The 24,581-nt window shown below is 41.2% G+C and overlaps 1 protein-coding gene across 1 annotated transcript; it reads left to right on the forward strand.

The window, feature by feature from the left end:
- The first annotated feature begins 3,208 nt into the window (after positions 1-3,208).
- LOC121636988 lies at positions 3,209-5,340 on the forward strand. The gene is made up of 6 exons (XM_041980851.1): positions 3,209-3,270; positions 3,801-3,949; positions 4,032-4,075; positions 4,465-4,620; positions 4,916-5,008; positions 5,134-5,340. The coding sequence occupies exons 1-6, from the start codon at positions 3,209-3,211 to the stop codon at positions 5,338-5,340; spliced, it is 711 nt and encodes a 236-aa protein (XP_041836785.1).
- Positions 5,341-24,581: the final 19,241 nt, after the last annotated feature.

Here is a 24,581-nt window from a genome sequence, read left to right on the forward strand (position 1 = left end):
AGATGCTCCACTGTGGTCATAAAGGGATGGACATGGTCAGCAACAATACTCAGGTAGGCTGTGCTGGTTAAACCAGGCCATCTTGGTACTAAGGGGCCCAAAGTGGGCCAAGAAAAACTCCCCCACCATTACACCAGCAGCAGCCTGAAGCGTTGATCCAAGGCAGGATGGATCCATGTTTTCATGATGTTTCCAGCAGATTCTGAGTCTAGCATCTGAATGCGGAGCTGAAATGGAGACTCATCAGACCAGCAACGTTTCTCCATCTTCTATTGTCCAGTGTTGGTGAGTGTGTGTGAATTGTAGCCTCAGTTTCCTGTTCTTAGCTGGCAGGAGGCACCCGGTGTGTCTTCTGCTGCTGTAGCCCATCTGCTTCAAGGCTGGACGTGTTGTGTGTTCAGAGATGCTGTTCTGCAGACCTTTGGTAGGAACCAGTGCTGGTCTGACTTCCTGTTGTCTTTCATCTCCAACCAGTCTGCTCATTCTCCTCTGACCTCTGATCTGGACCTAAATCCCTCATGTTTAGCTGTCAGATGTGACAAACTCAAAGCTCACATTTATTTACTCAGGCTTGGGAAGGGAAGTTGATTGCAGGTCTGTTTTAAAAGTTAAGCTCTGGATTTGGCAGTATTAGAAGTTTAAAACAAACTCACTGGCGTAAACTCTGCTTTGGTGACCGCTCCATTAAATGGCATCCTGAGACATTTCACACAACTTCAACAGAAGATGGAGGATTTCACTGTGTTTTTCTAGCCTGTATCAGAAAAGCAATATTATGAAATGTGTAATTTATAGATAATGAAGACACTACTGTTTTTGATAACAGAGGACTTTGTCATGTTACTTCTCCGCAGTAAACAGGATTACAACAAAGCTGGCATCCTTCCGACTCCACAGTGTGATCTCAGTATGACAGATGGACCTGCAGAGACTGCTGCTGGCTTTTTACAGGGATTCAGAGAAATTGCAGGAAACCTTTCACAACTGACTTTTCCTCTAAAATGTTTAAACAATAATAATCAGTGTAAAAATTGACATACCTGATGTGCATTAATCACTGATGGCGTCTAGAGTGAGCTTTCAGTCTCTGGATCTGGAAATGTCTTCTGATACAGCTGGAAGAAAAGAAACAACTAGAACCGAAGCTAACTGTATTCACATCAGATAGTATGCATTCAATTTTCAATTCCAAGCTGAGGTGACAGTATTCCTCCCTATAGTCTGTTGAGCCCAGCAGCAGATAGTAAACATTCACTTCTTAACATCTTTTGTGTTATTACCATGCTGTGCAGTGGGTGTCTTTTTCTATAGGCTACTTGTCACTTCAAACCACATCTCCGAAGAAGTTTGCGGGAAGCCTGAGGATAAGACGTCGTCATTGGTGAGCCCCAAACAATGACACTGCTGCAGGCTTCCCATCCATATAGACATGTCCACAGCTTGCACATGCACATGTAGGTCTGATGCTAGGAAAACTGTGGCCATTTGTTTGCACATGTGGATCTCGGTACTCTGTACGCTCACTTGAGGACCAAGTGAAACACCATGCATTGGCATGTACATATACATATGTATATGCATGCAAACACAGTATATACTTATTTGTTCAGAGGTTGTTTAGGAATGATGTTCAAGTGTAAAACATGTGTGCCTATGTCTAAAGCCAATGGCCTTTATTTTTAAAATAAATAATCTCCTTCTTGTTTCCATTATAATAATTAAACCAATAAATCATGAGATGTGATGCGGGCAGATTTTCTTACCTTTGCAAGCACAGCTGTTTCCTTCATCTCGAGAATTTATGCTACACCAGCAGCGTCCTGCATCACTTTTATAGCATAGAATATTTTCCCAAATGCACAATTGTTTGGCTAAAACAATCAGTTGTTTGATATAATTAGGTTGGCTTAGAATCATTGCCGACGCATGTTCTTTTTTTGTATTCCTGTTCAGAAGTAAATCTGTGGGGCTTTATCATTACGGTGACCAGAGGTATTTATTCATATAGTCTAAACTAAGCCCTCAAAGCTTTTGGCAAAACTGGGTTTACTGGGTTATTTCTGGAGATCCTGAAATAGTACAAATTCTTGGCAAGTACTGAAAGACAGTACCTGCCACAAAAAACAGACATGAAGACATATGAATGTTGAGCAGCTCTTCCACTTGGCTGTATGCCGGCACTGAAAAACCCTTTGAGTTCTGGATCGTAAACAATACCTGAAATAGTACAGTCAGCTTACAAAGAAGAAAGATAAATATTGCTGAATTTGAACTGATTTTTAGTTTAGCATGAGAAAACTATCCATCTTTTGTCACCATGTAATTTAAAATCTCCACACAATCATTCAGTTTCTGTGTTGCTCAGAAAATATGAGATATACTCACACACCAGGATTTCTCTGCTGGTTTAAACATGTAAATAAATAAAATCTAATATGAGATCAGCTGATTCTCAAATTATTCATTTACAACTAAAATTCTTTGACACAGAATTTGTTCTTTATAAAAAAAACATGCAGGTCCTGTTTTCTGGCCCTGCAGCCTCTTCATTGTTATTATTTTGTTTTCACTATTAGTTGCTTTAGGATGTTAAAAAAAATGTCCTGCTAAGGAGAAATGGACAAATCTGGAGGCTGCAAATAATTTGATACCTGATGGGAGGTGGGACTCATACACTGCCTGGCCAAACAACAAGGTCACCCACTCCAACATCTGGTTGGACCTCCTTTATCTCTGATTCCAGCAGCTTCTCTGTGGCATCGTCTCTAGAAGCTTCTGCAATGTCACCACATTTATTTCCATCCAGTGTTGCATCAAGTTTTCTCCAAGATCTTGTATTGATGATAGAGAGTCTGACTACTGCACAAAGCCTTCTCCAGCACATCCCAGAGATTCTGTTACGGTGAGTCCGACAGGCAAGGGTTTCTGGACCCACGGTGCAGACACTGAGCAACCAGGAGACAGACGGTGATCAATTAAGAAAGGGGTTTTAATGTTGACCAGAAAATTAACAGGATGATCCGTTTTCCAAATCCAAGATCCTCAGAGGTTCGCTGCTGACTGGACTGGCAAGCAAGCTGGCAGAGTCGGACGGGTGGTTGGTTGGAGCCAGGGACGAGGAAGTGGATTGTATGGAGGAAAACAGTCCAGGAGGTTGCAGGCAGACAGGACAGGCAGGATCCACGACACCAGGAGTCTAAATACAAGAATGACGTTAGACATGAACTTGTTGAGACAGAGACGCAAGAAAGGCCACGATATACCAGATGGGTAACTGGACGATCCGGCGAGGAATGCAGAAAGGTCCGGTGTTTAAATACTGTGGACAGTTGATTGGTGGATGAGTTCCTGGTGTGATGATCTGCCCAGGTGGGATGATTGCTGCTGCTGAACTTCTCCAGGTAGAAAACAGACATGACGCACAAGACAGACAGAGGGAGCCAGATGCACACACTAGGATAATCTGAGAACACATATACACAGGGGAGACAGACAGGAACCCTAACAGATTCTCCATGGGGCTCAGGTCTGGACTCTGTGGTGTCCAGGCCATGTGTAAACACAATGTGTCCTGTTCCCTGAACCACTCTCTCACAATCTTTCACAATCCCATGAACACTCAAAAAAAACCAAACTAGGTGTCTGTTACATTAATCTAAGTCCAACTTGTAAGTTTTATTAAAAAAAATCATGTTTTGTGGTTGAACATTTTTAAATCATGTAGATTCAACATAATATGCAACAACTTCAAATTTACGAAAAGAATTTATGTTGACGCAACGTAATTGTCATATGTTCAGATTGCAAATCACTTCCGTTTACAACTCCAGAGCAGGAGGTGGCAGTAATGAGCAAATTCCTAATAAAGAGTCTCCCTCTCTGAGAGCTTCGAAGTCCACGGTCAAACGTCTCTGGCAAACAGACAACAGTTCTCACAAGTTGGATGAAGGTAAGTTTAATCGGTTAAACAGAAAACGTAGGTGTGCCGAAATGTTATCAACACTTAGTTTTTGTACTCTCTGGCGTGTTAGATGTGATTTTTGTTACTGGGTGCATTAACAAATCCGACTGCAAGGTACATAGCTAGCTTGGCGCGTTAAGCAGCATTCTGAGGTCGACAGTTAAAAAGCGCGGACTCCTTTACCAAACCTCTGAAACAGTTTATGTACACCCGTTGGCTCTGACATGCAAAGGACTATTATTCGCTGGAGTTGAATGTGACCGAGGCTGTGGTGGCACAGGTATCTGTATGTTGAACTGCTTCTATGATAATGTTTCTACTTTATTCTGTTGCTGTTAACATTTGTAGCTCCCTTACTGACAATGTGTTGTCACCACATAACAAGAACTGATTTTGCCTTGTTACTTGTAACTCAATTTTTAGTGAAATATGACAATTGTTGAACTTGTTGGTCATGTCAATGCTATGAAGGGTAAACTGTCTTTGTGTATCTTTTGTTTAAGCTAACTGCTGAATTTAAGAGGATTACAACCATCAGTTTACTGTCAAAGTTCTTCTCGATGGTGGATGCTCACTCTTCAAACCTGCTGAAGGTGTTTGGCAAGAAAGGCGGCATGCAAGGAAGAAAGATTAAGAGCATCCTGATACCCATAACCCAGGTATGATGATGAAAACAAAACTGTACAACTTGAATATTTTAAACTTCATCAAAGGCTTGCTTTTATTCAACATATTTTCATGATTAAATGTCTTGCTTGGACTGTACTGTACTATTAACCAACACTGTAGAATGTTCCTTTAGTTGAGATTAGAAAGCGACCTAATATTGATAAATCAATTGATATTGCAAGACTGTTGGATTTGAAAAAAATGTCTCATTCAGTGTTGTATTGAGTATGTGAGAACTACTTAAAATCTGGTTTTATTTTTTTATTGTCTGCTGTGCATACTTAGACTGATGCCATTGATGTCAGAAGAGAGTGCATCATCAAAGCCCTGTGTCTGTACCTGAATGAAGAGCCTGAAAACCTTGTAAAAGAGTACAAGGTATGTAATTTAGTATTAATTATCCTGCCCTTATTCTGCTATTTGTAAACAAATATAGCGTTTATAATATGATCGTTTCAATGTATTTTTTATTTATCATCTCTTTCCCTCCTTTTTTTGTGAAGAACACTGATGGTGAGGCTTGTGAAGCTGCAATGATGGAGACAATGTTTGGAATCTATGTCATTCGCAAAGAAGGTGCAGAGCCGGATGATGATCCAGAAGATGTAGGTGTCGTCCTTGAGGGCGTGCAAGTTCTGGATGAGTTGGGAAATGTACCACTTGCTGTGGTGATGCTCTTCGTTCTTCTATACGCTCTTAACCTCAGCTAGCCTCTGGAGCTGAGATACACCTTTGAAGCTTTGCAGAAGATCATCATGGAGCTTGATGGAAATAGACTTTCAAAAAAAAATCAAGCGCTAAAAACTCTATTAGCTCGTTAGTCATCCTCCATATGACCTACAGCTCCTATAGGAAGGCATTTGAGTATTTGCTTTTAAAAAATGGTAAGCTGTGTGTTTTAATGCTTCCTATTTTGCTTTTGAAAACAGTACAGTTTGAAATATTTCTTTTAAAAAAATAAGGAAGCAAGTGTTCTGGAAACAAATTTTCAGATTCAGACGCATTTTTCTTTGCAGTCAATTGTCGGGACCACATTCTGCACATACCTTCGTAGTCAGCTGAGACTACTGTTTGTCAGTTTGTTTTTGGTAATCAGAAAGCTAGATGCCTTATGCTGGTTAATTGTTGAATGGTGTGGTGTATATGTACAGTGGTTTAGCATGTATAGGAATACATGTTGAAGTTGAGAGCCACTCTTTAATAGTGAAATAGAGATAGATTACCAAGCTGTCTGTCTTAATTTCTGTAGATTTATTTTACTGACATGAATACATTTTATGTTGCTGTTGAATGTGAGATGTTAACTGGAGGCAGACTCAACATGTGTTCAAGCAGCTGCTGGAAAGCCAGTTTTATCTTTTCCGGTAAAGTTTTATTGCAACAAATTCATTTTGTTTTGTCTTTCTTTTCCCCAAACGTGACACCCACCGGGAGTAAACTATGTTAAGGTGTTTAAGTCGCTCAAGTACTCTTTAAAAAAATGTGTATTTTTTTAATATTATTGTTAGGCTCATTTTTATATGATAAGATAATATATTTGCCTAAAGCATATATGATGAATCAACTTAACTTTGTGATGTTGGATTTGCACAATTAAGTATTGTAGTTGTACTATTTTCAAAAGTAGTTGTAGCTACCCTATTAAATGAAGTAGAGCCTAATCAAATCATAAACGTTTATATAGCCCAAGAAGATTATGCCAGATATTACTTTGGTAAATATGTTACATTTACCCTTACAATTCTAGTTGGACTGAACAATGATAATTATGTAACAGTAACACCATTACATCATGTTGACTGAACATATTTACATTTAGTTTGCTCGGCAAAATTTTTTAAGGCAAAATGAACATATTTTATTTAGGTGGAAATTCTTTCCATAATTTTATTATGTTCAGTGAGCAAGTTATTTTTTTGAGTGAATCCTGGCACTGTGCCATCAGGGAAGATAGAATAACCTGCTCATTCAGTATATTCAGGTCTCAGCTTACCTCATTCTTTGGACACATAATGTTGCTGAACCTAGACCTGAACCCAGAACTGAACCTAGACCTGAAACTAGACCTGACCAACTGCAGCAACCCCAAATCATAGACTGCCCCCACAGGCTTGTACAGCAGCACAAGGCATGAAGCTGCATCTCTTCATCCTCCTCTCTTCTTACCCTGATGCTCCATCACTCTGGACCAGAGTAGATCTGGACTCATCAGACCACATGACCTTCTCCCATGGCTCCAGAGTCCAGTCTTTATGCTCCCTAGCAACCTGAAGCCTTTTTCTCCGGTTAGCTTCACTGGTTAGTGGTTTTCTTCTGGCTCCACAGCTGTTCAGTCCCTTGAGTTCCTTCACATTGTTCACGTTGAAATGTTCTAACTTTCACTATTAAACATGGTTCTGAGTTCTACTGCTGTTTTTCTTCCATCTGGTTCCACCAAACATTTAAAAGTACGGTAGGAGATGTTGTCCAGGAGCATTTTTCACTATATTGCTTAAAATCCTCATTACATCCTAATTGCAGCCAATTAATTGAATGTTCTAACAGAAAAGTAAAATACGTGAGTCCCCTGTTTTCACCAGAACAGACAGAACTGAGTCAACAGCATCCAATCATTTTAATCATTTTAATCGGCCTGTTCTTAAAAAATAGCAGAGCAAGAGCAGCATTAGCAAATCGATGCTGCCCAGCGCTCTCCAACCCTCGGGAAGAAGCAGTGTGCGTTTCTGTGCTTTGGAGGCATTGCTTCAGAGGGAAGTCTGAACAAAGGGTTTTGAATTTTGAATTGTGTATTTTCAAAATGTAGCTTGCTCCAGCTGTTTTTCCAGGACCTCTTACCTACCTTTAAGTGATAACTGATCACCATCATTCAGGATGTGTTCCTGACCACGTTTCTTCCTGGAAGATGATGGTTCCCCACCATCCTTCCAGTTTTTAGTAATGCGTTGGACAGTTTTGAACCCAGTTCTAGTAGTTTCTGCTACTGCTTAGATGTTTTCTCTGCTTGATACCAACGATCTGACACTTCTGGAACAGACTAACATCTTATCTACAACCACAGATGTGTCTTTCCTCATGGTTGTTTAAGACATGAGAAGCGCCCTGTTGCATCAGTTGGCCTTAAATAACTAGTTGTAGTAGAAAGATGATCACCCTGTAGGAATGATCCAATGGGAGGCTCCGACCTGTTAACTTAGTTAAACTCAGATAGCAACGGCTGATTTTGGCCAGGCGGTGTATATCAATGTCCGTGCTGTAGAATCTTATAAATGCACGTGGCCTTTTTATCTGTGATTGTGATTTTGCATATTAAAATTGAGTCATTTATAATTTTCACTGTGATTTTACTGTTGATGTTCACATTTTACATTTTCTCTAGTCAACCAATTCTGGAAATAAGATTGAAAAATATGAAAATTATGAATTGCAATAAAAATCACTGTAAACAACAAAGTTTCTGAACTAATTCTTGTGACAAACTGTTGTGTATATTCATGCAGTATTCCCTTTGATCCACCACACCAAACACAGCTAACCAACAACTGCAGTCATATTTGGAGCCCCATCATCCAATCAGCTCAGCCTGAGCTCCACATATTGAAAAGAGGGTTTAGCAATAAAAGGATCGTGCATCTCTGCAGAATCTGCAAAATGCTCTCCTAATCCAACAATATGTTAGGTCTGGACTGAAAAAAAGAAATATATTGTGAAGGACTGCAAACTTAATGTTAGTGTAGCTGCAGTGGAGGAAGAGACTGAGCAGCACAAAGGAGCAACAACCGCACATTTTACTGGAAAGGAAAAATAAATGATCCCAGTGAGCACACCTGTTATGAGCCAAGGATGACTATAAAGCCAACACTCATCTTGTTCTTATTGCATCTAATACAGAACTGTAGAGCACATTAAAACAAATCTCTGTAGTCTATAACCATGCATGCATATGACCACGTACACATACATGACATGTACTCATGAATACAACAGCAACAAAAAAGAGACAATAAAGTACGACAACGTATCCTACTTGGTCATGACCACAAAATGGTCAAGTAATGAGTAATGAAGAGAGACCACAGTGTGTCTCAAAATATGAGCATCTGAGACTTTAAAACCAAAAAAACTTCACATCAAGACTTTTCATCCTATACACAAAGAAAAGCCTGTTGGTTACTTCAGAAATAAACTAAACTAAATAGCAGAGTTGTTTTACTAAAGCAGACGTAGCAAGTAGCAGCCAATAAAGTAAAAATACCAGACGATTTCTCTGCTAAGCGTTATTATTTTGTGCTGCATTTCCCATATATGTTTCATAGGTAGGGTTGGGGTGCATGTGGTAGTGGTGGTGGCCTGGTGGGGGTAGGGAGAGAGGGAGGGGTGGAGGCTTGACATTTTTGTTGTCGAAGAGAAGGGGGGCCCTTGAGAAAAAAGTTTGGGAACCACTGCACTACATGCTACTGTAAAATCTTATTTTGTGGCTGAATCATGAGGATAATTTGATGCTTCCAGTATCAGAAGCTTTGACCTTTAAGAAGTCTTGGGGTGATTTCACATGGGCTCCCACTGAGGCGCTTGTTTTTGTAGAGTCGGGAAATCTCTGCCAGAAGGAACCATTCATTCATGGATGGCTACCAAAAAGCAATGGACGTATTAATGGTGATTACATCAGTGTCCTGGCATGTTTCAGCGTTGAGGCGCAACAACATTTATTATTCAACAGGCTTTCAAAAACCTGGTGTTGTGGGGCTGTATCTAACTGATTATAAAATCATCTCCCCCCATCATCTCCTCAATATGTTCACAAACAGAGAAAAATAACCCCTCTGATCGCTGTTGCTATAGCAACTCCTGCTCGAGTGCTGTGATGCCACAAGGCCATGGATGCTGTTGTAATATGAGCCTTTTGCTGTAAAATGTCTGAGACAAGAGGTACAAGGCATGCTATGAAAAAAAGAGAAAAGCTTTGGAGAGATGGATGGAAACAGAAAACAAAGCACAGAAACCAACTCTTCTGCTAAAACTTTTACAGTAAGTATAAACCCAGAGTTGGAAATGGGAGTGGCAAAGCAATTATGACTTCAAGATCTCTTAGAAAGGAACAAAGCAGCCTTTTGCCAATATGTGTAACAGCCATGCTGGTCCACAGGGCACTCATAACCATTCCACAATAAAGGTTTTTCTCCCCATAATTTATCTGTTTCTTTGTTGGCTAGTGTGTACAATCATGACTTTCCATTAACATTAGGTGGTTGGAGGGACAGTGGTGGATTCTGTCCCACAAACACAAATCTATGGCCTTTTTTGGCACCACTGTCTGTCTTTCATTTTTGTTTCCAATCAAAGACCTTTTCAAAAATGTGTTCCAGCATTTCAGTTTTGGTATGTCAACAAAACTAACTTTTAAGTCTTGAACTGTCCATGGATGCAAGTTTCAAATGTGCTGCACTCGACCCCGAAATAACCGTACAACACAGCCTTTAAAAATCTTTGATGCTCCACTTCAAAAGCTGTCCATCTAACCAAGTCATACAATCTTAAATCCAGCCAAAAAGTCTTTATCATGTTGTTATGAAAGTTATAAACTTGACAAGAGCAGAATGTGTAAGATTATTAAAGTGTAACTACACCTCCTACTTTTTGAGTAACTCTACCCACGACCAAATTTCAAACAATGCCAGAAAAAATGTCAGAAACTGCAGGAGTGGGAGTGCGAGGTCTGGGATCAGGAGGCTGAGAGTGAATACAGAAACTTATTACCTGTCAGCCAGCAGCATGGGAAGCGATACAGATTCACAAAGCAGCTACGCCACAGAGCGTCTTTGAGGTGGAAAACTTTCCCTCCTGAACCTCCTCAGCTTCACATGAACCAGGTGGTCCTGCAGTGTATCAGTGTTAGCTGTTAGCTGTTAGCTGTTAGCTGCCTGTCAGCAGCTCCAGCAGCTCTGGAAAACTGTGGAGACTCGCGGCAGGTTGTAGCAGCTGCAGGAAGAGCTGCTGCTACGATTTGAGCTGCTGTCTGTCGCCAGATGAGGATCAGCAGGTAAAGAATAAAGTCCGGTTTTACTTTTACACCCTCAGAAGCACAAATCCGTCCCATCGCAGGAAGATTTCACCAGAAACTCTGTGGAAGAACAGAAGTCTGAAACTAGCAGATCTACACCAGAGAAGTTCACATCCGTACACGTGTTGGTGGGTGTGGTTTCTATGCCTGCAATGTGAAGACCGGCAATGTGAAGACCGGCCTTTTATTACATTTGAAGGGAGGGGCTGTGAGGTCTTTTTTTCTCGTGGTGTGGAGGAGCACCAAGTTTACCTTTACATCATAAAAAGCAAAACCTGGCGTTTTGACCCATTTTTGACCCACAAAATCCTGATTTTGAAAGAAATTTAAAAAATGATTAATTTTAGGGTACATTACCCCTTTAATCTTGTTTGGAGAGTATGTCTTTTATTTCTTACTGAGTTACTGATTCTAAAAATTGATTTTTTTACATGCATGTTAATTTAAATCATCTCATGTGATGAAGAAGAGATTATTTCAAAGCTGCTAATAGTAAGTTATCTTGTTTTAAGTGTAATTATCCTACTTACAGATCATGTGACTTGATTATGGTCTGAATATTCTCAATTTAGGTGTTTTTTACTCATATAAAGACAGCTCAATTTTGCAGTGAGTTAAGAGGAAGAGTTTCTTGTAGACACTGAACCTGCAGAAAGAACTGATGATGTGAAGCTCGCTGTCAGTTTATATACGTAACTCTACTGTGAGACCACGCATCAGCGAGTGTGTTTCAACCTAAATCAAGCAGAGAAAAGGAAGTGGTCCCAGGTTTTCCACAGCTTGATACCAGGAAGAAGCTGTAGGTCTGCCCTGAGGGACATGATGTCCTGGTCTCCTCTGTCCCTGCATGCCATCTTTGTCTACTTTCTTAAAAGCTGCTGCTTTGCTTCCTTACATCACTGATACAGTTGTGACCTGCGGAGATGTAGCGACAGACTGTTCAACACATCAGCTTCTAAATTCCTAACAGAGGTGTCACAAGTCTTCAAATTCATAACTGGTAGGGATACTTGGGTTAAAAGACTTCTGTGGAAGTTGAAAGATCAACTCAAGCTTTTTACTTAAGTAAAAGTGTGAAAGTACTGGTTTCAAAAGTACTTAAATATGAAGTTAAAAAATTAATAAAAAATACCATTGCCCACATTTACATGAGAGTTTTAATTCCTCTTTAAATCAGAAATTAATATGATACCAAGTAAATCCAGGACAAGTATCGCTGATACGATATTGATACGATGCCGATACGATACCGATATGATACCGATACCTTTTGTTTGAAATTTCACAGTCATTTAATGATTTTATCTTTAACTATTAATCCTGAATATGATCATACTAAAACAATATGAAGAGTTTTGCCAAATAAAAAGGATTTGACAAAATCAAACTGAATGACAAAAAAATATTAAATTTAGGCTTTTATGTTTCTAAACAGTAAAAAAAAGGGGGGGATTGAGAGAAACAAAGTCAAATTAGCAACAACAGAAACATCTACTATTGGTTGGCTTTCATTTACATTCTTTGGCTTTTTGTCTGCAAAGCCCTTTTTAAGAAAAATATCAAACTCATCATGCTGGTATGAAACGATACCAATACTAGTCTTGGTATCAAATCTATTGATATTTGGATTAATCCGCCCAGCCCTAGCACACAAAACAATAGGATGATGAAATGATGTATGTTTATACTTCTCATCCAACCACCGTCAAATTCACTGTATCCGTACAGCATGATTTATCTGGAGAGGCGTCTGCCTGTGTGTGTGTGTGTGGGTGTGGGTGTCTGTGTGTGTGTGTGTGTGTGTGTGTGTTTTCTTTGAAGGATGACAAGCTGGAATATAATAGGAGTAACAGGAATATTTTAAAAAATGTGAAGAGTAGAAGAAAAATAATTCAAGTAAAGTACAGATACCCAAAATTTCTACTTTAGTAAGATAATGAAGTATTTGTACTTCGTTACTTGACACCTGTGCTTACTAATCTTGTTTTCTAAGTGGAACAATTCTGTCAGTCTGTCGAGAGGTAGAGCTTAGACACAAATCATCCTATCAGGTGAAGCTGGTAGCAGCTCTCCATCAGGACTGTTTGTCAGTCCATGCAGAGGCCGTTTGGGATTTACGGCTCCTTGAAGGGAGCCGAACCTTGAGGAGCCATTCCTTTAAAAAGTCGTTCTAAAAATTTGTTTAGAATTAAATCAGGGCTACCTTAATACTATTAAAGAGATAATCACTGATAGCAATTATAAAGTGGATCAGAATAATTAAAAATTACACACCTCACCAACATATACTGTTGGTAGGAATTATTTTGAAATATTGATTATAATTTTATTTGCCTTTCATTTCCATTGTAACTATTCCAAAAAGTGGGTCTATATCCCCACCAAAAACCTTTGTGGCATAACAAAAACTAAGCAGGCTACGATAAACTTCCATGCAAACAGTTTTGCTCCAGAACTTTCCACACAAGATAAAACACCAATGGTATATTGATACCAGCGCTGGTATCAATATGATGGATTCTAGTATGATTGCATCCATACATCTATAAGAGAAGGCTTGAAAACAGTCAGAATCTTTATCAACATTGAAGGTAAAGTGATTTTAGGAGGATTGGGTTCCCGTCAGTCAGCCACTTCCATTCTCAAAATTTTTACCGTACAAATAATAACTTTGTTGTTCATTAATGTATAAAAAATATGCATTTTTTTTCCAAAGATTAATTTCTCTGCATTAACGTGTTAATTTTGACAGTCCTATTAAAAAGTATCTGTACCAGTATCAATGTTACAAGCCTTTCGTTTACTTGGTATCGGATTGATAACAAACCTTGAAGTATCACAGACCACAACATGTGTGCTTTTTTTTTTTTTTCCTACCTTGTCCTGTCCAGCATGGTGGCGGCAGAATGATGGTCTGGCTGCTGTGTTGGGCCGAACAAATTTGCTTTACCAAGAGGAGCTTTATGGGTATAAGATTCCTCTTGATAATCAGATTTTTTTTTTTTTATCTTATTTATTTATTGTGAATTATGGAATTTACGTAACCTAAGGGAAAGTAAAAAAGAAGAATAGCTAAGCGAAGTAAAAAGAAAAGTAGAAATAAGGAAGAGGAGACAAAGATCCAGCAGATAGAAGCAACGAGCTTCAATCCGACTTAAAACCAAACCAGCTGCTACACCTGTACAGAAGCACAACAGAGAATTTCCTACAGCTTTTACAGGTAAACTAAGCAGACAATCATCAGGAGTTCCTAAAAAGTAACCAAGACAGCAACAACAACATGTATCACAACAACAACCAAAGAACCAGAAACACACACTCCTGAACCAAAGCATCTCTTAGTGTATAAACCTACTGGACACCTCAGTACTGAGTCAGCATGCAGAGGATGAGGAATGAGGAGGATCAGAGATGAGTGTGATCCTGCAGATATGACCACGCCTCTACGGAGGCTAGAGGCAGACTAGGGCGGCCCAGAGACCCGGGTCATCAGCAGCGATCCTGGAGCACCAACCCAAGCCCCCCCACCATGAAGACCACCCTGGACCCACCCAGAAGGCAGCAGAAGGCCCCAGCCAGAGACCTGGGCCATCAGCAGCGATCCTGGAGTACGAACTTGAGCTTCAGGTGAGTTTGGAAGTTTTTCACCATGGTCTCGGGGTCCTCCTCCGTCTTAAATCCCGACAAATACCAGATTCTCTCATGCTCCGTGCCTTCAGATCGATCACAGTTTCTTCTATTCTATTCTATTCTATTCTATTCTATTCTATTCTACAGTCATTTAGCAGACGCTTTACTCCAAAGCAACTTACATCTGAAGGTGGGTAAGCCCAAGGACCTAACTGGAAGGTGTTGATTTGTCCCCTCTCCCCTGTAGGGAGACATGCAGGGTGCAGTAATGCAGGGTCTCTTGCATGGGAGACGGACGCCCTGCCAGCTCAACTATCCAGCCCCTTTTATCTTCTTAATTTCCTCAGAGAGTTGGGTCAGCTCCTCGGTGAGGGACTTTATCGACTCTCCGAGGCTGGCGTTTTCCGCAGCCAGGGTTTTCACCTGCTTCTGGCTGATTTCCAGTGATTCACGTAATGCCTGGAACTCTTTGTGGAGAATCCCACCAGGGTCAAGTGCGCATCAAAACTACTTAGATTCTTATCTATAGAGATCAAAATGTCTGTTGAGACTCTCCCTGGTAGTGAACTAGCTCCAGGTGAATCATCATTTTGCTGTCTCCTGGCCTTGGATGAGGTGGATTGGGTTGATGTGTGGTTTGGCTTCCCTATGACGATTCTCTTGTAGCACTGATCTATAAAATCTGTCAGGCTGGCCACATCCTCTCCGCTGTGCTCCAGAGTGGACCTGAAAAGACACTATTTTCCTACTTTCAAGAGTTTTTTAGATTAGACTGGCGAGAGTTCTACATTTGAATGACTGAATGTTTGAGTGCACCTGGTCTGAATCTGCCGTCTCACGGCATCTATGCCACTTACAGCATCAGCGTCACTTATCTGCTGCACTTACCATAACGTGTCAAGTGAAGGCACCGCAGACAGTTTGCAGGTAAAAACGAACGGCTCACAGCTGCGAGTCGATCAAAAGAATTGATTCGTTCATGAATGTCACTTCTCCTCATGGCTGTTCAGTTTTGGTTTGATAAATCCATTTTGTGACATGTTGTATCTGAAATTCCATGTTCCCCAGCATATTTTGAGTTGTGAAATGCCAATGATTTGTCAGTGCTGTTGTTGTCAAACGTGCTGCTGTGTTTTAATTCGTCATGGTTGAAGGTTAGTTGTGAAGAGGCAGAAAAACCATCTGCACTCTGAGTATTTCATGTCTCCCTGTATGAGCATACATTGTTTTCACTCCCTGATTTTAAGCAGACGATGTCGTTTTTTCTCATGCTTGGTCTTTAACGTGGACACGAGGACCGTCAGAGAATTTAGAAGTCACAGAAAATTAGAGTGAAATTTCATCTCTGGTGACTGACAGATGATGCTTCACACCAATAATGAAAATATAGAAAATGCATTTTCTTTGTCCCTCACCTTAATGCAGCTGTAGTGGAAATAGAGAATGCACTTTATCAGGAAAAAAGTCCTTATCACAAATTACAAATCCAGTTCTATAATAGAAAAAAAAAAAAAAGCAAAAGACAGAAACTAAATGATCCTCCGGTTAAAAGACTAGTTTTAACATCACCATTTGTAACTCTGCAAAAAATTTTGATAAGGAAATATTTCAAATGTGTATGAAAAAAAAGAAACTTTGCAAGAGTTAAAGAGTTAATGTGAGTAATCTTTTTGATATACAATAAATCATACAGTACGGTGATCTATGTTCATGTTCTGTTAAACCAGTGGTTCCTAACTTATTCCCATGAGGTCCCCTACCAAAAGTCTGTGGAATCCCTGCCCGCACCATGCTGGAACAATGCTTGGTTTTATGCTTTCCTCAGCTCCTTCTCAACATAAATGATGCATTCTGGTTAACTTATTTCCTTTAAAAAAACCACAGTTAAGCTAGTTACCATCATATAGGCTTAATTTTTCCTTTTAAAATAAGGACGAAACATCTGCATCTGGCATTTCTCAGACATGTTTCAATAATGAAATGATGCAAAGTTTTCAGATTCCCAAAACACATGAATGAGAAGCCCAAATGATAAAAAAAAAAGAAAAGAAAACAATCGAAAACAATCTAATACTTGTCTTCTGCCCCCCGGAGGATATATTTTGCACCACAATCATTTTGACTGCATGCTAATAAATGATAAACATACTAAATTTATTTTTGTTCTTTTAGTTTTTTTTACATCTTGTTAAAGGGGAAATAAAGACTTCAGATTTAAAAAAAATTTGACTTTTCTTTAAATATTTTCGTCGGCCGTTCTTTAAAGGGTTAAATCACACTGGCTTAGAACAGTCAAAGCCTTGGGGATCCCCTGTGCTATTTAGGGGACACCCTTGGGAGTCCAGGGACCCCAGGTTGGGAACCATTGTGTTACACAATGCCAGTATAACTCTAACAGTGAGTGAATGTGTGTGTGTGTTGGTGCTTTTATTGTACATTTATTGAAATTTACAAGAATAAACTGAAATGTAGTAAAAACAAAATTAGCAGAATTCTAACACACTTTAGATTAAATATTTGGAAGGAGCAGTGAAGGAGATGGCCACTGATCAGTCTCAAGCCGTTTCATCAAGGAAGAAAAAGGCTCATGAATCTGATACAAAGTTTTCTCGAGAAATTTCAGAGGAACAATTTTCTCGAGATAATGGTTTGATTATATTTAAATCAATGACAAAACAAAGAGACCATTAGTTGTTAGAGTTCAGGAAGCCAAGAGAAAAAGCAGTGCAGAACTTAATTCCAGTTTAGCTGCTCTCTGCTTCTACAGAAAAAGACTTGTTCATTAATCTGAATAAAAAAATAATTATAATTTAGTAGTATTTTAAATACTTTTCCCCCTAACTCATTTGAGATGAAACTGATATACTTTTCTATTGATGTGGTAAAAACATGGTAGAAAGTCATAATCTCATTATGTGCAGAACCCATGAAACCCGTACATGGACAAACATGTTTATCCTCCAATGTCATTTAAACATAAAGACATGTCATGAATCAGGTTGGGACCTTCTAGTTTTTGTAGTTCTTATCATGTTTCTGGTTTATGTGTTTTTGGTATTTGAAGTCCTGTTACTGCAACTGCAACTTTATTTATAACGCACTTTAAAAACACCAGGTAGATGAAACAAAGCACCATAATGTGCACAAAACGCCTTATTTAAAAAAAATAGCATACCAAAAACATTAAAAATATGTAATAGCATAAAAGAATGAAATAAAATAATTAAAATAACTAAAATCAGATCAAAATGTCATCATCTCATTTGGTGTTAAAAGCCGTGGTGAACAGATGGGTTTTAAAAATAGATTTAAAAAGAGATCTAGAGGAGGCCTGTCTTGTGTATAATGGCAGCTTGTTCCACAGTTTATGTGCTGCCACCCCAAAGGCCCGGTCCCCTCTGAGCTTCCGGCCAGTCCTGGGCACACTCAGGAGGAGCTAGTCAGCTGGCCCTTAAAGCCCGAGGAGATATAAGGGGATGGAGGAGCTCAGAAAGTAACATGGCGCAGCACCATTTAAAGACTTAAAAACAAATAAAGTTAATTTAAAATGGATCCTGAAGCGCACAGGTAGCCAGCGAAGAGAAGATAAAACTGGGATGATGTGCTCATACTTCGTCTGCCAGTTAAAAGATGTGCAGTCGAGAAATAAATGACTGATTCACCCCAAAATAAAGTGCATTGCAGTAATCTCACCAGGTAGTTACAAAGGCATGGATTACTGTCTTAAAGTGCTGTGGTGCTAAAAAGTGCTTCATTTTGGCCAGTTGCCTCAGGAGAAAGAAACATGATCTAACAACTGCCCAAATCTGGCTTTCAAGTTTTAATTCAAATTTCATTTTAAAACCCAGGCTTACAGTCTCTGGCTTGAAAAATTACTTCAAATTTCCCAGGTCTACAGTAGGAACACTAGTAGAACTGGGTCCAAACACCATCACTTCAATTTTAGAATCATTAAAATAAAGAAAGCTCAGTGCCATCCAAGATTTAATGTCCTTCAAACATGATTGTAGAGTCCACAGAAAGCCCATCCTTCTTTTTAAGAGGAAGATAGATCTGGCAGTCATCTGCATAACAGTGAAAGGAGATGCCACGCCTTGTCGTGCTCCGTGGTACGGGGCTCAGATTTCCCAGCTGCCCTGAAGGCATCTTCCTCCCATTCACCGTGATTGCTGGCGCACTCCACCTGCGCTGAGTGCTTTATATACCTGTTTGTGACAACTCTTCCCTGCCAGATCGTCTTGGTTCTTCCCTTGGTTCTTCCCTGTACGTATCCAGCCCTGTCTGCCTGCCTGTAGTTGACCTTGTTGTTTGGATCTGGATTTTGCCTCTACCTGCCCCCAGGTACTCTGCTTTGTTTATGTTTGGATCACCTGGCTCTCTGACCTCTGGAATTGTTAACAGGACTGAGATATCGGATTACGGACTTAACCTTCCTTTTCCCACCGGAGATACTCGGGATCCTCCGTTGTCTACCATACAGCATCCCGGCCTATGGTCTATGATTTCCCTACTAACTTCTCCTTTGCTCAGCAGCTCTCTCCCACACCTCAGCGGTCTTCCTCTTGGATTCCCCCAACCCAGACCCTGGAGACAATTCTTAATCATTTAAAGAATATGCAAGGTTTGTGACAGAATAGATATTAGCTAAATATTTCCTTTTAGCTTCTTCGACAGTGGGCTGATATAAACCCCAACAATCACTCAAAATTTGAAAAGAGGCCTGCAGATGATCTTTTTTCCATTTCCGCTCTGCCCTGCAGCACTCACGCCTCACAGTATGAGTCTCATCATTTAGCCAGGGCCCAGAGCTGACTTTGGACTGTCTGAACTTGAGTGTTGTCACGGTGTCCAGGACAGTCTGGCATGTGACCTGAAACCAAGAACTAAATTCATCTGTGTTGTGCAGGGCCCTGGGGATGGTGTATTGTTTAAAACTGGTGGAAAAGTGAATGGCAGTGGAGGGGTAAAAACGCGAAAGTGCTGAGAAGGAGCTTGCGCTCTGACAGCATTACTAGGCAAAGAAATGTCAAACACCACAGGCATATGGTCAGAAACTTCCAGATTCAAAACATGAGTGTATGTCCATGGTCTTGCATGGGTGCAGACACAGGCTGAACTAAATTAAAAGAGTCAATGAAGCTCAAAAACCATGGGTTTGTCTAGACAACACACATGAATGTTAAAATCCCTAACAATGAGACAATCATACTTTGTGATGATTTCAGCCAAAAAAGAAACGCAAAGTCATTAATAAAATCCTTATTGTATTTTGGAGGTCTGTAGATCACAGCGCACAGCACAGAGTGAGCACAAACCAGTTATATATATATATATGTATATATATATATATATTATATAAATAAAAACATTTCAAAGCTAAATCAAACCATGGGCAGGGAAACCTGTTTATACCTGTATATACTTCTGTAAACAGTGGCGACAGGATAAAAGACTTATAGGATAAAAGTCTTGTTCAACAGTGATCTGGTATTTACCAAGCTGAACCTAAAGAAGCCAGGTTGTCCACAATCCGAGAAGTCCGTGCAACATGCCGGAAATTCCACAGATCTACTCCATGGTGCCGCAGATTAGGTGAAGAGGGGCGGTGGGGCAGGAGCAGCTCAGAGCCGTCAATCCGGTACCACTCCAGCGAGTGCCAAGGATACAGGCGACAAGCAGCTCCTGGCCCACCCAGATAGGTGGTAGATCCAAGCACCAGACAGGTCTTCAGTTTCACCAGCCTCCCACCACGTTTGCCACGGCGGCGACTGTGTTTCCTAAGGTACGGCATGGGTACGCAGAAGAGGTAAGCAGGGAGACTTGAAAGTACAGTGTGTGCAGAACTATTAGGCAAATGAGTATTTTGATCACATCACCCTCTTTATGTATGTTGTTCTACTCCAACTGGTACAGGCTTGAAAGCCTACTACCAATTAAGCATATCAGGTGATGTGCATCTCTGTAATGAGAAGGGGTGTGGTCTAATGACATCAACACCCTATATCAGGTGTGCATAATTATTAGGCAACTTCCATTCCTTTGGCAAAATGGGTCAGAAGAGAGATTTGACGGACTCTGAAAAGTCTAAAATCGTGAGATGTCTTGCAGAGGGATGCAGCACTCTTAAAATTGCCAAGCTTTTGAGGCGTGATCATCAAACAATCAAGCTTTTCATTCAAAATAGTCAACAGGGTCGCAAGAAGCATATTGAAAAAACAAGGCGCAAAATAACTGCCTATGAACTGAGGAAAATCAAGCGTGAAGCTGCCAAGATGCCATTGGCCACCAGTTTTGCCAGATTTCAGAGCTGCAACATCACTGGAGTGCCAAGAAGCACAAGGTGTGCAATACTCAGGGACATGGCCAAGGTAAGGAAGGCTGAAAAACGACCACCACTGAACAAGACACACAAGATAAAAAGTCAACACTGGGCCAAGAAATATCATAAGACTGATTTTTCTAAGGTTTTATGGACTGATGAAATGAGAGTGAGTCTTGATGGTCCAGATGGATGGGCCCGTGGCTGGATCAGTACAGGGCAGAAAGCTCCACTCTGACTCAGACGCCAGCAAGGTGGAGGTGGGATACTGGTATGGGCTGGTATCATCAAAGCTGAGCTTGTGGGACCTTTTCGGGTTGAGGATGGAGTCAAGCTCAACTCCCAGTCCTACTGCCAGTTTCTGGAAGCCACCTTCTTCAAGCAGTGGTACAGGAAGAAGTCAGCATCGTTCAAGAAAAACATGATTTTCATGCAGGACAATGCTCCATCACACGCATCCAAGTACTCCACTGCGTGGCTGGCCAGAAAAGGTCTAAAAGAAGAAAAAATAATGACATGGCCTCCTTGTTCACCTGATCTTAACCCCATAGAGAACCTGTGGTCCCTCATCAAATGTGAGATCTACAGGGAGGGAAAACAGTACACCTCTCTGAACAGGGTCTGGGAGGCTGTGGTTGCTGCTGCACGCAATGTTGATCATGAACAGATCAAGACACTGACAGAATCTATGGATGGCAGGCTTTTGAGTGTCCTCGCAAAGAAAGGTGGTTATATTGGTCACTGATTTGTTTTTGTTTTGTTTTTGAATGCCAGAAATGTATATTTGTACATTTTGAGTTGTTATATTGGTTTCCCTGGTGAAAATAAATAAGTGAAATGGGTATATATTTGGTTTTTGTTAAGTTGCCTAATAATTATGCACAGTAATAGTCACCTGCACACACAGATATCCTCCTAAGATACTAAAACTAAAAAAGCCCCACTCCAACTTCCAAAAATATTCAGCTTTGATATTTATGAGTCTTTTGTGTTCATTGCGAACATAGTTGTTGTTCTATAATAAAATTAATCCTCAAAAATACAACTTGCCTAATAATTCTGCACACACTGTAATGGAGGCAATGTTTTGTGTCCATTATCTGGATTATATACCAGAATAATGGCAGACTGGCATAGATCCAACAATGTTTGGTGATTATACACCAGGAAGGAGTTGACACTTTGACTTAAAAGTATTAAAATGGACAAAAATACAAATGTTGGCAGCAGCAGACGGCAAGCTGGCAACACTAGTGCCATCTTAACCCTAGGAACTAGTTAGGATGTTACTGTTTCAGTGTTCTTGTTTTCTGATCATTAGTGCACCTCATCTGATTAGTCATTTGTGTTACCTGTTTCTAGTTTGCCTCTTTTTGATTTAAGTCCATTGTTTTCAGTGACCTTCCATTGTTCCTGAGTTTTTGGCATTAAAACATTTGTTACCTGCACCAGTCTGCCTCCTACCTCGTTCTGCCCGCATTTGCATCCTCACCTCCGCCGCACATGACAGAATGAACTCACCACAAAAGGACCGAGCAGACCGTCAACACCGAGGAGTGTTTACACCTGGCCAAGAAATGTTACCTATATAGTTTGGTGGGGCCTTATCCACTCTTCATACATGCAGCAACCTCCACCAGGTTGGTGACTCTGTTTACTGACAGGTCCAAGTACCTCAGCTTTGCCGATGCAGCCAATCTACAGTTAGAGGCCGCAGTCCAGAAGGCGATAGCTGAAATCCATCAGCCAGCTTCACGTCCCAGCTCTGCAGCATCCCACGCCGGCACCCTTCGAACAATGCACTTTGAAATACCTCAGACATGCACTTTACTATTTTAGTTACTTCTTTTACTGCTATTGACTTATACAGCATTTTTATTGTTTCTTAGTATAATGCTTTTTAAGATGTGCCCATGTGTTGTATTTTTAGGCTTGTGTTTCGTATGTTTTGTCTGCTTAAATGTTGACAGTGCACTTTGAGTGCCTTGCAACTGTTTTCCAATGTGGTTTCTTTTCTTCAAATGGCAAATAAACTGAACTGATGACTGAACTGAACTGATGAGGTCTTCTCCCCCAGTATTGCCACCAGCTCCACAGGCTTCAGCTCAAGTCCATGTTCCAGGGGGGGTCCTGAGTTAGGACGCTCCTTCTCTGTCTCCTGTAGTTTATGTCTCCAAGGGGTTCCCGGGTTGGGACACTCCTCCTCCTCCAGTGTTTCCTTTCTCCGAGGAGGTCGCACCTCCTTTGTCTCCTGTGGGTCACGTCTGCGAGGAGGTCACTCCTCCTTCGCCTCTGGTTCCTGTGTCCAAGAAGGTCGCACCTCCTCCACCTTTAACACCAGGACCTGTCTTGGAGTGGTTTCCGGTGGCCTCTCCAGATATTCAGCTCCTGTCATCATGGCCTCTCGGCTGTCCTCTGGAGCCAAGTCTGCTGTGGTTTTGACCTTCCGGCTGTCCTCCAGCTCCAGGCTCTCGGTTATCTACAACTGGAAGCCTTAATCCAGTATGGAAGGTCTGACCTGCTGGAATGAGGTAAAAACTACGGTTTTTCTGCATTGTTAAAGCCAAATTTTATTCCACCTGAACTGCAGCAGACCACAGAGGTCCTCACCATCGCCCCTCTGTGGCCCACGAGACAGAGGAGACAACGCAAGCAAAAGTGGGGCAAGTGGAGTGGGCTGCATGCTAGGCTACAAGCTAACCCATACAGACCGGCTCGGTCTAGTCTCCTCCTCACCAACGCCAGGTCTCTTACCAACAAACTGAACAAAATTCATCTGAGGATTGTCTCATGTGAGACTGACAGCTGTGTGGCAATCTTCACCAAAACCTGGCTGGACAATAATATCCCCGATGTAGCGGTGGAGAATGCCAACCGGACTGCATCTCTGGGTAAGACCAAAGACGGAGGTTTGGCGCTGTACGTTAACAACTCATGGTGTACAGCTACGAACGGTATTGGAACCTTCTGCTCCCCCGACCTGTAATATCTGGCAGTGAAGTACAGACCATTTAAAATGGTTAGAGAACTCAGCTCGTTTGTGATCATAGCAGCCTACATACCACCACCAGCTAATGCTAAGTTAGCGCTGGAGGGGCTGTACTGCCTGATCACCAGACAAATCCAGAGGCAGCTGTGATCGTGGCTGGGGACTTTAACCATGTGGAAATAAAATCTGTCCTCACCAAATTCCAAAAACTTATGCTTACCGACAAGAGATTTTAATATATTGGAGCAGGTGGACTGTAACATTCCAGGAGCATACAAGGCTGCAGCAGCTCCTCACCTCGGGATGTCAGATCATAACTCTGTTGAGCTGATCCCTGCCTACAGACCTCTGATCTGCAGGACCAAACCACCACCAGAACCAATCAGGTTTGAACTAAGGAGGCTTCCTCAGCCTTACAGGACTGCTTTCAGTACACAGACTGGGGAGTGTTCAAAGAGGACGCTGATCTGGAGGAATACATGTCGTCTGTTGCGTCCTACCCACAAAGACAATCATGGTTTTTCCAACCAGAAGTCATGGGTGGACAGCACAGTTTGGTCCCTATTAAAGTCTCGGATGCAGCCTACAGAGCAGGAGACAAACTGGCTTATTACAGGGCCCGCAAAGAACTGAAAAAGGGCCTCCAGCTGCAGAACTCAGGTACAAGCAGCACACTGAGGAGCTTTTCAATGACAACACAAGTAACATATGGAAAGGCATCAAGACCATCACAGAGTCCAAGCACTGAGACCAGCAGGTCAGCACGACCCCACTCTGCCTGACACCTTGAATAGCTTCCACACTTCGACACTCCAAGCAGCAGAAATACTATTCACCCTCCACAGCCAGAGGCAGCATCAGCCTCTTACACTGCAGCTGCACCAAGTCACCTCCACCCTGAGGAGGATCCATATCAGCAAGGCTGCGGGTTCAGATCAGGTCTCAGGTCAGACAC

The sequence above is a fragment of the Melanotaenia boesemani genome, chromosome 3 (genome assembly GCF_017639745.1).
Source record: "Melanotaenia boesemani isolate fMelBoe1 chromosome 3, fMelBoe1.pri, whole genome shotgun sequence".
In the NCBI taxonomy this organism is placed as follows: domain Eukaryota; kingdom Metazoa; phylum Chordata; class Actinopteri; order Atheriniformes; family Melanotaeniidae; genus Melanotaenia; species Melanotaenia boesemani.

What these genes read in the sequence shown, in the direction of transcription:
- LOC121636988 (XM_041980851.1), top strand. Translation starts at nt 3,209, where the DNA reads ATGACGTTAGACATGAACTTGTTGAGACAGAGACGCAAGAAAGGCCAC. An exon ending in TTCTCACAAGTTGGATGAAG is followed by an intron (nt 3,950 to 4,031) that starts GTAAGTTTAATC and finishes CTGGCGTGTTAG; the next exon opens with ATGTGATTTTTGTTACTGGG. An exon ending in ACCTTGTAAAAGAGTACAAG is followed by an intron (nt 5,009 to 5,133) that starts GTATGTAATTTA and finishes TTTTTTGTGAAG; the next exon opens with AACACTGATGGTGAGGCTTG.